The 12,947-nt window shown below is 48.1% G+C and overlaps 1 protein-coding gene across 2 annotated transcripts in view; it reads left to right on the top strand.

The window, feature by feature from the left end:
- Positions 1-12,658, top strand: part of LOC140188653 (tumor necrosis factor receptor superfamily member 5-like) — a 33,831-nt gene extending 21,173 nt beyond the window's left edge. The window contains exons 6-7 of one of the 2 annotated variants that reach the window (XM_072245125.1): positions 2,225-2,362; positions 8,663-12,658. In XM_072245125.1, coding sequence (XP_072101226.1) covers positions 2,225-2,362; positions 8,663-8,802 — 278 coding nt within the window. In that variant the 3' untranslated portion in view covers positions 8,803-12,658. Of the gene's footprint in view, positions 1-75; positions 270-2,224; positions 2,363-8,662 lie in introns of those variants that run through there. The other variant, XM_072245126.1, reaches the window with a different exon arrangement.
- Positions 12,659-12,947: the final 289 nt, after the last annotated feature.

The raw sequence follows: 12,947 nt of genomic DNA, 5'->3' as shown, positions 1-12,947 counted from the left end.
CCTGGCACCTTCCTCCTTTCCAGTCCTGATGAAGTGTCACAGCACAAATTGTCGACTGTTCATTCATTTCAATAGATGTTCTAACCTGCCAAGTTCCTCCAGTATTTTTAAAAACACAAACACCAGGAAATCTGCACATGCTGGAAATTCAAGCAACACACACAAAAAATGCTGGTGAACGCAGCAGGCCAGGCAGCATCTATAGGAAGAGGAACAGTCGACGTTTCGGGCCGAGACCCTTCGTCAGGACTAACTGTAAGAAGAGATAGTAAGAGATTTGAAAGTGGGAGGGGGAGGGGGAGATCCAAAATGATAGGAGAAGACAGGAGGGGGAGGGATGGAGCCAAGAGCTGGACAGGTGATTGGCAAAAGGGATATGAGAGGATCATGGGACAGGAGACCCAGGGAGAAGGAAAGTGGGTGGGGGGGGAACCCAGAGAATGGGCAAGGGGTATAGTCAGAGGGACAGAGGGAGAAAAAAGAGAGAAAAAAAGGGGGAAGAAAGAAAGAAAGAAGGGATGGGACACGAAGGGGAGGTGGGGCATTAACGGAAGTTAGAGAAGTCAATGTTCATGCCATCAGGTTGGAGACTACCCAGACAGAATATAATGTGTTGTTCCTCCAACCTGAGTGTGGCTTCATCTTGACAGTAGAGGAGGCCGTGGATAGACATGTCAGAATGGGAATGGGACGTGGAATTAAAATGTGTGGCCACTGGGAGATCCTGCTTTCTCTGGCGGACAGAGCATAGGTGTTCAGCGAAACGGTCTCCCAGTCCGCGTCAGGTCTCGCTAATACATAGAAGGCCGTATCGGGAGCACCGGACACAGTATATCACCCCAGCTGACTCACAGGTGAAGTGTCGCCTCACCTGGAAGGACTGTCTGGGGCCCTGAATGGTGGTGAGGGAGGAAGTGTAAGGGCATATGTAGCACTTGTTCCGCTTACAAGGATAAGTGCCAGGAGGGAGATCGGTTGGAAGGGATGGGGGGGACGAATGGACAAGGAAGTTGAGTAGGGAGCGATCCCTGCGGAATGCAGAGAGTGGGGGGAGGGAAAGATGTGCCTAGTGGTGGGATTCCGTTGGAGGTGGCGGAAGTTACAGAGAAAGGGGCTTCCCTTCCTCCACCATCAACTCTGCTCTCAAACGCATCTCCCCCATTTCACGCACATCTGCTCTCACATCATCCTCCCGCCACACCACTAGGAATAGGGTTCCCCTTGTCTGCACCTACCACCCTACCAGCCTTCGGGTCCAACATATAATTCTCAGTAACCTCTGCCACTTCCAACGGGATCCCACCACTAAGCACATCTTTCCCTCCCCAGCCCCCCTTTCTGCTTTCCGGGTTGAGTCTGTGGTTAAGAAGGCAAATGCAATGTTGGCATTATGTCAAGAAGAATAGAATATAAAAGCAAGGAGATAATCCTGAGCCTTTATAAGACACTAGTCAGGCCACACTTGGAGTATTGTCGACAGTTTTGGGCCCCATATCTCAGAAAGGATGTGTTGTCATTGGAGAGAGTCCAGAGGATAATTCTGGGAATGAAGGGGTTAACTTATGAGGAGCATTTGGCAGCTTTGGGCCGATACTCACTAGAATTTAGAAGAATGTGGTGGGAGGGGAATCTTATTGAAATCTACTGAATGTTGAAAGGACTAGACAGGATGGATGTGGAGAGGATGTTTCCTATGGTGGGGGTATCCAGATTCTTTGATACACAGCCCCAAAATTGAAGGGCAACCTTTTAGAACAGAGGTAAGGAGGAATTTTTTTAGCCAGAGAATAGTGAATCTGTGGAATGGTCTCCTACAGATGGAGGCCAAGTCTGTGGGTATATTCAAGGTGGAAGTTGATCATTTCCTGATTGGTCAGGGCACCAAAGGATATGGCAAGAAGGCAGGTGTATGGAGTTGAGTGGGATCTGGGATCAGCCATGATGGAATGGCGGAGTAGACTTGATCGGCTGAATGGCCTAATTCAGCTCCATTTTCTTACGGTCTTACGGAACTACTTCAATCAGAGGGCGGCAAGAGTGTGGAACGAGCTGTGAGAGTAAGTGGTGGACGTGAGTTCAATTGCACCATTTAAGAGAAGTTTGGTCTGGGTGCAGGTCGATGAGACTAGGCAGAATAATAGTTCAGTACAGACTAGCTGGGCCAAAGGGCCTGTTTCTGTGTTGTAGTACTTTATAACTCTATGATTGATTGATTTCTCTCCAGCCAAAGAATCTTCTAACAAAAAGGAGGTTGTAACGGCCATTGTGGCTTTCGCTAGCCTCTTCCTGCTTTGCCTGTCAATTGGACTGCACATTGCTACGTTTAGGAAAAAGAGAAGAAGAGATTGTACTCTGTCACCAGGTAAATAAAATATTACTTGATTGTCTTCTTTCATTTATACTGTGGGCTGGTGTCAAGTGAGAGCAGGCAATGCGGTTCCAAGCAGTTTGGAGTCTTATCTGGAATCACCTGAGAGAAATGGACAAAAAGGGGACCAACGGTTCTGAACACTGACCTGTAGCCCATCAACCGGACTGAAGTGGGAATGAGATGTGAGAGGAGAGCAGAACTGAATGTGTACACCTGGAGAATTCATTGACACCTGGAGGATGAGGTGTGAGAGGAGAGCAGAACTGAATGTGTACACCTGGAGATTTCATTGACACCTGGAGGATGAGATGTGAGAGGAGAGCAGAACTGAATGTGTACACCTGGAGATTTCATTGACACCTGGAGGGTGGATTTGCAAGGCTGTGGAATGCTGAGTTGCTGTTTTGGGGAGTTCTGCCACCACTAATGCTCCTGACAAACTGCACTGACAAAGAATGACCTCTTCAGACAAGTACAAGAGGTTCACTTGGTACTACAGGAGAGAAAACAATTCCCCTGCCTTTAGTCGAATGTGTTATGGAACACACTTGAATAGTTTTGTGCAAAGACAGGTGTGTAATTCTCTAAAATCCTCCTCAGATGCTGTTCCAAAGCACTTTACAGCCATTCTTATACTCATGACACATGGCCACTGCTAGGAAATGTGCAGCTGATCTGTGCACAGTGTGATCCCATTAGCAACAAATGCAATATACAGAAAACCTGAGACTGGGTAGAACTGCACCTAGTCCTCCCCCAACTATTCCTCCAATAAGGCCTTGGTATGACATTTAACCCACGCCATTGTAAGTCCAGTGATAAGGTGCTGGACTTCCACAACCCTTCACACACAACACGCTGGAGGAACTCAGCAGGTCGTGCAGCATCCATGGAAACGATCAGTCAACGTTTCGGACCGAGACCCTTCATCAGGACTGAAGAGGGAGGGGGCAGGTGGGGGGAGGGTGGGAAGGAGAAGGCTGGTAGGTGCCAGGTGAAAAACCAGTAAGGGGAAAGATCAAGGGGTGGGGGAGGGGAAACAGGGAGGGGATAGGCAGGAAAGGTGAAGAAGGAATAGGGGAAAGCACAATGGGTAGTAGGAGGAGGCTGACGCGCCACGCTCACTGCCATGTGGAGATACCTACGGGCCCTGTCCCTCTCTTTGCCACCACTCTGGGCCTCGCTCTCCACCGTCTGCCATGGACCTCTCTTACACTTCATTCTCTGCTGGATTCACGCCTCCAACCACCACTTCTTCTCCTTCCTCACATCCAAGAAGGACCACAAGCTCGCCTGCCTGGACCCCACGACAACAACTACCTCCAGCCCGGACCCCAACCCCTCAGACCTCGACTTCTCAGGTCTCTGGCAGGCTGAAGACCCATCCGCCTCTGACTCTGACCCCGACTGGAACCACGGCCTCCCGGACGTGGGCACCAGCCCCCCGGCGGGCCATGGACTCACTCGCTTCCGACTTGGACCTCAATTCTGGCGCCCTGCAGGCCACAGGTTCCACCACCCCCGGCTCCGGATCCAGCTCGGACCGAGGTCCTGACCCTCTCCAGACCGAGACCACTCTTACTGCCGCTGGGTCCTACCGCCCGTCCAATTCCCCCACTACCCTCTTTCCTCCCCGCAACTCCCAACCTTCAGTCTTCCCCTCATCGCCCCTCCATTCCTCTGATCCCTCATCCTCCCCTAACCCCGGTCTCCCTGAACATCCCAACCCCCCTCTCCCTCCTGAGACCTCCCACTCTTTACCCTCCTCCGACCCCAGCCCCAACCCTTGCCGTGTCTTCACCATCCCCTCTGACCTTCCCCTCTCTGAGGCAGAACGTTCTGTCCTTAGCAAGGGCCTCACTTTTGTCCCCCTCCGTCCACACCTCAGTGAATTCAGTGCCCGCCATGACGCTGAACTCTTCTTCCGTCGCCTACGTCTCCGAGCCTACTTCTTTGGCAAGGGTTCCCCTCCCCCTACTGATGACCCCTTCTCCTGTCTTCAACCCTCCTCCTCCTCCTGGACACCCCGCCCAAGCCTTCTACCTGCACTCGATCTTTTCATCTCCAACTGTCATCGAGACATCAACCGTCTCAACTTCACCACTCCTCTCTCCTGATCCAACCTCACTCCCTCTGAACGCACTGCCCTCCACTCGCTCTGCACTAATCCCAACCTCACCATCAAACCCGCAGACAAAGGTGGTGCTGTAGTAGTCTGGCGGACGGACCTCTACCTCACTGAGGCCAAATGGCAGCTCTCTAACACCTCTTCTTACTTACCCCTGGAACAGGATCCCACCAAAAAACATCAAACCATTGTCTCCCGCACCATCACCGGCCTTATCAACTCCAGAGACTTTCCATCCTCTGCCGCTAAACTCATTATTCCCACACCCCATACCGCTGGGTTTTACCTCCTCCCAAAGATATACAAGCCTGACTGTCCCGGTAGACCCATAGTTTCTGCCTGCTCCTGCCCCACTGAACTTGTATCTGCCTACCTGGACTCCATTTTGTCACCCATAGTCCAGTCCCTCCCCACCTACATCCGGGATACATCCCATGCCCTCCACCTCTTCAATAACTTCCAGTTCCCCAGTCCCAACCGCTTCATTTTCACTATAGATGTCCAATCCTTATACACTTCCATTCCCTATCATGAAGGCCTCAAAGCCCTCCGCTACTTTCTGGACAATAGACCTCACCATTTCCCCACCACCACTACCTTCCTCCGGTTGGCAGAACTGGTACTCACACTTAATAACTTCTCTTTTGGCTCTTCCCACTTTCTTCAGACCAAGGGTGTAGCTATGGGCACTCGCATGGGCCCCAGCTATGCCTGCCTCTTCTTTGGTTATGTGGAACAGTCTATGCTCCAGACCTATTATGGTACTGCTCCCCAACTTTTCCTTCGCTACATTGACGATTACATTGGTGCTGCTTCCTGCACCCATGCTGAGCTCGTCAATTTCATCACTTTACTTCAAACTTCCACCCAGCCCTCAAATTCACTTGGTCTATCTCGGACACTTCTCTCCCCTTTCTCGATCTCTCGGTCTCCATCTCTGGAGACAGACTGTCCACTGACATCTTCTATAAGCCCAATGACTCTCATAACTACCTTGATTATACCTCTTCCCACCCTGCCACATGCAAAAATGCTATTCCCTATTCCCAGTTCCTCCGTCTCCGCCGCATCTGCTCCCAGGATGAGGCTTTCCGTTCCAGGACATCTCAAATGTCCTCTTTCTGTAAGGATCGTGCTTTCCCTTCTGCCATCATCAATGATGCCCTCACCCGCATCTCCTCCATTTCCTGCACTTCGGCCCTCACCCTATCCTCCCGTCACCACGACAGGGACAGAGTTCCCCTTGTCCTCACCTACCACCCCACCAGCCTCCAGATCCATCACATTATCCTCCGCAACTTCCGCCACCTTCAACAGGATCCCACCACTAACCACAACTTTCCTTCTCTCCCCCTCTCGGCTTTCCGCAGGGATTGGTCCCTCCGCGACTCCCTGCTCCACACGTCCCTCCCCACGGATCTCCCACCCAGCACTTATCCCTGTAAGCGTAAGTGCTACACCTGTCCCAACACCGCCTCTCTCACCACTATTCAGGGCCCCAAACAGTCCTTCCAGGTGAGGCAACACTTCACTTTTGAGTCTGTTGGGGTCACCTTGCATCCAGTGCTCCTGGTGCGGCCTCCTTTACGTCGGTGAGACCCAACGCAGATTGGGGGACCACTTCATTGAGCACCTCTGCTCCATCCGCCACAACAGATAGGATCTCCCAGTAGCCACCCACTTCAACTCTGCTTCCCATTCCCATTCGGATATGTCCATACATGGCCTCCTCAACTGCCATGATGAGGCCAAACTCAGGTTGGAGGAGCAACACCTCATATACTGTCTGGGTAGTCTCCAGCCCCTTAGTATGAACATTGAATTCTCCAACTTACGGTAACTCCCTCCCCCTCCCTTCCCCCATCCCAGTTTCACTCCCCCTCACTTGAATTCTGCCCCCTCTTCCAGCTGCCTATCACCTCCCTCATGGTTCCGCCTCCTTCTACTACCCATTGTGCTTCCCCCTATTCCTTCTTCACCTTTCCTGCCTATCCCCTCCCCCACCCCTTGATCTTTCCCCTTACTGGTTTTTCACCTGGCACCTACCAGTCTTCTCCTTCCCACCCTCCCCCCACCTGCCCCCTCCCTCTTCAGTCCTGACAAAGGGTCTCAGCCCGAAACGTTGACTGATTGTTTCCACAGATGCTGCCCGACCTGCTGAGTTCCTCCAGCGTGTTGTGTGTGTTGCTTTGACCCCAGCATCTGCAGAGTATTTTGTGTTTACTTCCACTACCCTTTCCTTGGTGTTGTGTGGACCTCCCACCAGCCTTCGCTGGGTGTTGTGTGGACCTTCCACAACCCTTCCCTTGGTGCTGTGTGGACCTCCCACCAGCCTTCGCTGGGTGCTGGGTGGACCTCCCACAACCCTTCCCTTGGTGTTGTGTGGACCTCCCACCAGCTGTGCACAGATGCCAGGTGGTCTGCCCACCACTGGGTTTGGGTAGTCCCTCTGCCAGCTTCTTGTACAACATATCTGCTGCTGTCTGGAGAATCCCAGCGATTAGTTTTCTGTCCACAATTGTTCACTACTTATTTTCACAACTTGGGGGAGGGGGTGAAAAGGCTTCCAGGTTTGCTGATGATATGAAAGTAAGTGGAGGAAGATGGCCTGATAAGGGCATGACCTTATAAAAAGACATTGAATGATGTCCAAAAATCCTGGCAAATGGAGTTTAACAGGAGTCAAATCCTGGCAAATGGAGTTTAACGTGGGAAAATGAGATCATGTACTTCAGTAAGCAGAATCAAAAAGCCAATTATTATCTAAGTGGTTTGGCCTTTATTGCAAAAGGGTCTGGAGTTTAAAAATAGAGCATTTTTTCAAAACAATCGCACGGGGTTTTGGTGAGGTCACACCCGGATGTCAGTCTGTGTTTGTATTCCCATGTGCTTCTGTCCCCACTCCTGCTCTACCACGGCCCCTGTATTACTGAGTCCTCCGTCTCTCATCTGCTTCTCATTATTACCTGTATTGCAGCCACCTGTGTCTCATTGTGCTCCACCTATCATCTGCCTCTCTGTTTATTGCTCAGTGTATTTCAGTCCTGTAGTTTTCAGCTAATTGTCACCAGATTGTGCCAGTAAATTTTCCTGAGCCTTTTCAGTATTTATATCTGTGCTCAGTCTGTCTGAATATCAACTCTGCCTGTTTCTCGATTCTGGTTTTTTGATTTCTCTGGATGTTTTGATCTCTGCTTGAACTTTGACACCGACTTTGTTTGCCACCTCTGGATTTGTTACTCAATTAATATCACTGTGTGCACAGTCTATGATTGGATCCCTGCTCCAGTGCCCTGACACGAGAATACTGTGTACAGTTTTGGAACACTTAACTAAAAAGGAAAGTAGCATTGATACAGTCCAAAGGTGATTCACCAGGCTAATTCCTGGATGAATCTATTGAAAGAGGCTAAGCCATTTTGGTCTGTATTCCTGAAGAATTAGAAACATCAGGGGTGACCTTATTGAGATATATTCCTCAACAGGCATGAGGACTTTTGAGATTTTTCTTAATATGGTTGGTCTACTCCTTGTGGTCCCACCAATGTTCCTCTGCATAGTGCCACTCCCCACCACCACTGGTCATCTGGCATGTTGTGCGGTCCTCCTCCCAACCTCTGCAGTCTATGCTTATTGAATGAGTGCTCCAGGCTCTGGAGTGGAACTTGAATCAGGTCGGTGTCACTGCACCCAAAAGGCTAACTGAAAGAGTTTGCTGAAAGCTGCTCATGGTATTATTTACAATAGGAAATGAAGGAATTTATTAATGGAGGAAAGTATAGGGCAGCGATTCCAAAGGTGGGGACCACGGACCCCTTGCTTAATGGTATTGGTACATGACATTAAAAAGGTTGGAAACCTCTGGTACAGGGAGGTGCCCGAGGTAGGTTTTCCTATTTGGACAGTGATGGGTGTGTGGAGCATCCTGCAGGGATGATGGTACAGCCAGATGCATTTGGGATACCTAAGAAACTCTTAGATAGGCACATGCATAATAGAAAAACGGAGGGCAATGTAGGAGGGAAAGGTTAGATTGATCTTGTAGGTAAAAGAGTTGGCGTAACATCATGAGCCGAAGGGCTTGTACTGTGCTGTAATGTTCTGTGAAGTCAGATGAAGATTTTTTTTATGCACTTGTTATTTTAAAGTTTTTTGTCTTTCAGATGAAGCACAAGCAAAACTTACAAATACACTATGTGAAAAAACCAACAATATTCGCTATCCAGAACAGGAATGTGGAGGGACACCTTGCCTAGACACAAAGAACATGGAGCATGCCAGTGTTGACACACCCTCTGTATGATAACCTTGGGCTGTGAAGGAAGACTTGCATGAACAGCATGCATTTTCTGCAGCTTTGCTAACATGATCTTTCTGCTCCCTGTTGTCTAACTGTGCTGTAAATTGCTGGAGCGTTGGCTGGGAATGTCACCTATTGAATACTGTTAGACCATAAGACATAGGAGCAGATTTAGGCCATTCAGCCTGTTGAATCTGCTCTGCCATTCCATCATGGCTGATCCCAGATCCCATTCAACCCCATACACCTGCCTTCTCACCATATCCTTTGATGCCCTGACCTATCAGGAAACAATTAACTTCCACCTTAAATATATGCATGGACTTTGCTTCCACTGCCGTCTGTGGCAGAGTTTTCCGCAGATTTACTGCTCTATAGCTAAAATAATCCCTCCTTATCTCTGTTCTAAAGGGTCGTCCCTCAATTTTAAGGCTGTGCCCTCTAGTTCTGGATAGCCCCATCATAGGAAACATCCTCTCCGCATCCACCCTATCTAGTCCTTTCAATATTCAGTAGGTTTTGATGAGATCCCCCTGCACTTTTCTAAGTTTCAGCCCAAAACTGCCAAACACTCCGCATATGCTAACTCCTTCTGTTCCTACTGACTTGTCCCCCCGTGGCGAGGAAGGAAAAAGTCAGAGAGGGCATCAGAGTCGGAGGCACTCACACTCCTGAGAAGAAAAGATGGAGAAACAGTTAGGGCTCTCTGAATGGTGAATGACAGAGGAACGGAACAAGTAACAGGGGCATGTGGCAGCTGCCAGGTGAATATTTCAAATGAGAACTAGGCTGATTACCGTAAGTAAAGACAGAATACGTGAGCAGGGGAGGTTATGCTGGAACAAGTTAGGCCACAGCTTGAGCACTGTATAGTTTTGCTTGTAATACTGCAGGTACATTTCCAACACTGTGTGTGGTTCTGCTCATAATACTGCGAGATGTGATTTCAGGGGAGAGCATACAATGGAAGAACAATGTCTACTCATCCTAATTTTTACAAACTTCTATAGATAGTTAGATACTTTATTGATCCCAAAGCAAATTATAGTGTCACAGTAGCATTACAAGTGCACAGATATAAATATTAGAAGAGAAGTAGAAAGAATAAAAAATGACTTACCGCAAATAATCTAGCAGGAGGAGGCCATCACTGCCCCGACTATAGGTTGACTCACTATAGAGCCTAATGGCCGAGGTTAAGAATGACCTCATATAGCACCTTTAGAGCAGCGCAATTAAATTAGTCTATTACTAAAGGTACTCCTCTATTCAACCAAGGTGACATGCAGAGGGTGAGAAACATTGTCCAGAATTGCCAGGATTTTCCGTAGAGTCCTTTGTTCTATCACAGCCTCCAGTGTGTCCAGTTTGACTCCTATAACAGAACCAGCCTTTCTAATTAGTTTATTGAGCCTGTTGACGTCACCTGTGTTGATGATGCCATTGCACCAGCACATTATCACATAGAAGACTGCACTGGCAACAACAGACTGGTAGACCATGTGAAGGAGAGGCCTGCATACTCCAAAGGACCTCAGTCTCCTCGGGACTGTGGGCCTTCTTGTACACAGCTTCCGTGTTGGTGCTCCACTCAAGTCTGTCATCCAGGTGCACCTCCAGGTACTTGTAGGTCCTCACCACATCCACGTCCTCACCATCAATAGTAACAGGGAGCAGTGCAGGCTCAGTCTTCCTAAAGTTCATCACCATCTCCTTTGTCTTCCTGATGTTGAGCTGCAGATAATTCAGCTTGCACCATTTGACAAAATCCTCTATCAGGGCCCTGTGTTAATCCTCTCCTCCTTTCTGTATACACCGAACTATTGCTCAGTCATCACAGAATTTCTGCAGATGACATGACTCAGTGTTGTATCTAAAGTCTGAGGTATACACAGTAAACAGAAAGGGAGCCAATTCAGTCCCCTGCTGTCTGACACACAGCTCTGAAGCCGCACATACTGTGGTCTGCCAGTCAGGTAATCCATTATCTAGGATACAATGGAAGTGCCAGCCTGCATTGAACGGAGCTTTTCCAGCAATGAAATCAAAAACCATGATCCTCACAGTGCTGCCCTGCTTATCCAAATGTGAGTAGGCTCTGTTCAGCAGGTAGATGACAGCATCAATTCCAATGTGCTCCTAGTAGGCAAACAGTAGAGGACTGTGGGTTGATATGACCAGGGGTTGGAAGTAAGCCAGTTACAGCCTTCCTAGGGTCCTGCTGAAGGGCTCTGGCCCGAAACGTTGACTCATCGTTTCTACGGATGCTGCCCGACCTGCTGAGTTCCTCCAGCGTGTTGTGATTGTCCCTAGGGTCTTCATGATAGGTGGGGTCAGGGCCAATGGACTTTCGGTTGGCCCTTCTTGGGTACTGGGACCACAGATGATGTTTTCCACACAATTGGGACCCTCTCCAGGCTTAGTCTCAGATTGAAAATGTGCTGCAGAACTCCACACAACTGCTCAGCACACTCCTTCAGGACCCTCAATCCGGGTTTCCCTGGATCCTTGCACAGTGGGGAGAGTCCTGACTGGCTGCATCACAGTTCGGTATGGAAGCACCAATGTCCAGCAATGAAAAAGTGGTGGATACAGGCCAGTCCATCACAGGAAAAGCTCCCCCCCCCCCCCGCCCCATCATTGAGCACATTGACAAGGAGCGCTGCCACAAGAGAGAGGCATCCATCATCAAGGACCCCCGTCACCCAAGCCATCCGTCTTCTCGACAAGGAGGTACAGGAGCCTTGAGTCCAATACCACCTGGTTCAGAAAGTTACTACCCTACGACCACCAGGCTCCTGAACCAGTGTGGATAACTTCACTCACCTCAACTCCTAACTAACTCTACAACCTACAGACTCAATTTCAAGGACAATTTTTGTTCTCCGTATTTTTTTATTTTCTTTTGGTTGTTTGTAAGGTTTTGTTTATGTATATTTTTCTCGTAGATTCTATTTCTATATTTTTCTGTAAATGCTTACCAAAATGAATTTCAAGCAAGTATATAGTCAAATATATGTACTTTGATAACAACTTCACTTTGAACCTCAGTCTGCATGACCTTTTCCTCTGACTACAGTATCTCAGTCCATTGGGTTGTGAAAGGACTAATGTCCGTTTCCAGAGGGATCATAAACCAAGGGTGTAGTTTTCAGGTAAATGGTAGAGAATTAAAGGAAATGAGAGAAAAAAAATCACCCCAAGAATGGTGGAATGGCAAGGAAACCTGAAAGGATGGTGGGGACAAAGACCTTCATGTAAAATGCTCACATAAAAGACCAGTTTGTTAAACTGGAGCCTGTGGACCAAAGAGGTTTACAAGAATCAGGTTTAATATCAGTGGCACATATCATGAAATTTGTTGTTTTGTGGCAGCAAATCAATACAATACATAATAAAAATTATAAATTATAAGAAATATTTAAATATTAAATAAGTAGTCCAAAAAGAGAATATATACAAACGTTTGTATATATTACATATTCACTACGTGCTTTCCCCCATCTCTCTCTCTCTTCACACACACACACACACACACACACACACACACACACACACACACACACACACACACACACACACACACAGTCCATTCAGAAATCTGATGATGGAGGGGAAGAAGTTGTTCCTGAAACTTTGGATGTGTGTCTTCAAACTCCATACCTCCTCCTTGATGGCGGTACAACAAGAAGCCAAGATAAGGACAACGTCTGTACTTCACATTAGTTCAGTTGTCTGTAATTGGAGTCATACCCTGTACCTGACCAAGGTGAACCATCTTCACCTTTATGCCTGTAACACTGTATTGTAACATAACATGAAAATTTGTAATAATAAAGTATACTTGTGGAAAAAGAAATCTTCATCAAGGTTGGTACAAAGGACTGTTTGTAAGGTGCATTGTGAGTGTATGTAGAACCGCATAAGACCATAAAATATAGGACCTATCAAGTTTGCTCTGTAATTACATTATGGCTGATCCAAATTTCCTTTCATCTCCAATCTCCTGCCTTCTCCCTGCATCCCTTCATGCTCTGACCAATCAAAAATCTATCAACCTCTGGCTTAAATACACATAAAGACTTGGCCTCCCCAGCTGCCTATGGCAATGAATTCCACAGATTCACCAATCTCTAGCTAAAGAAATT

The sequence above is a fragment of the Mobula birostris genome, chromosome 27 (genome assembly GCF_030028105.1).
Source record: "Mobula birostris isolate sMobBir1 chromosome 27, sMobBir1.hap1, whole genome shotgun sequence".
Lineage (NCBI taxonomy): Eukaryota > Metazoa > Chordata > Chondrichthyes > Myliobatiformes > Myliobatidae > Mobula > Mobula birostris.
This window is presented reverse-complemented; position numbering and strand designations above follow the sequence as displayed.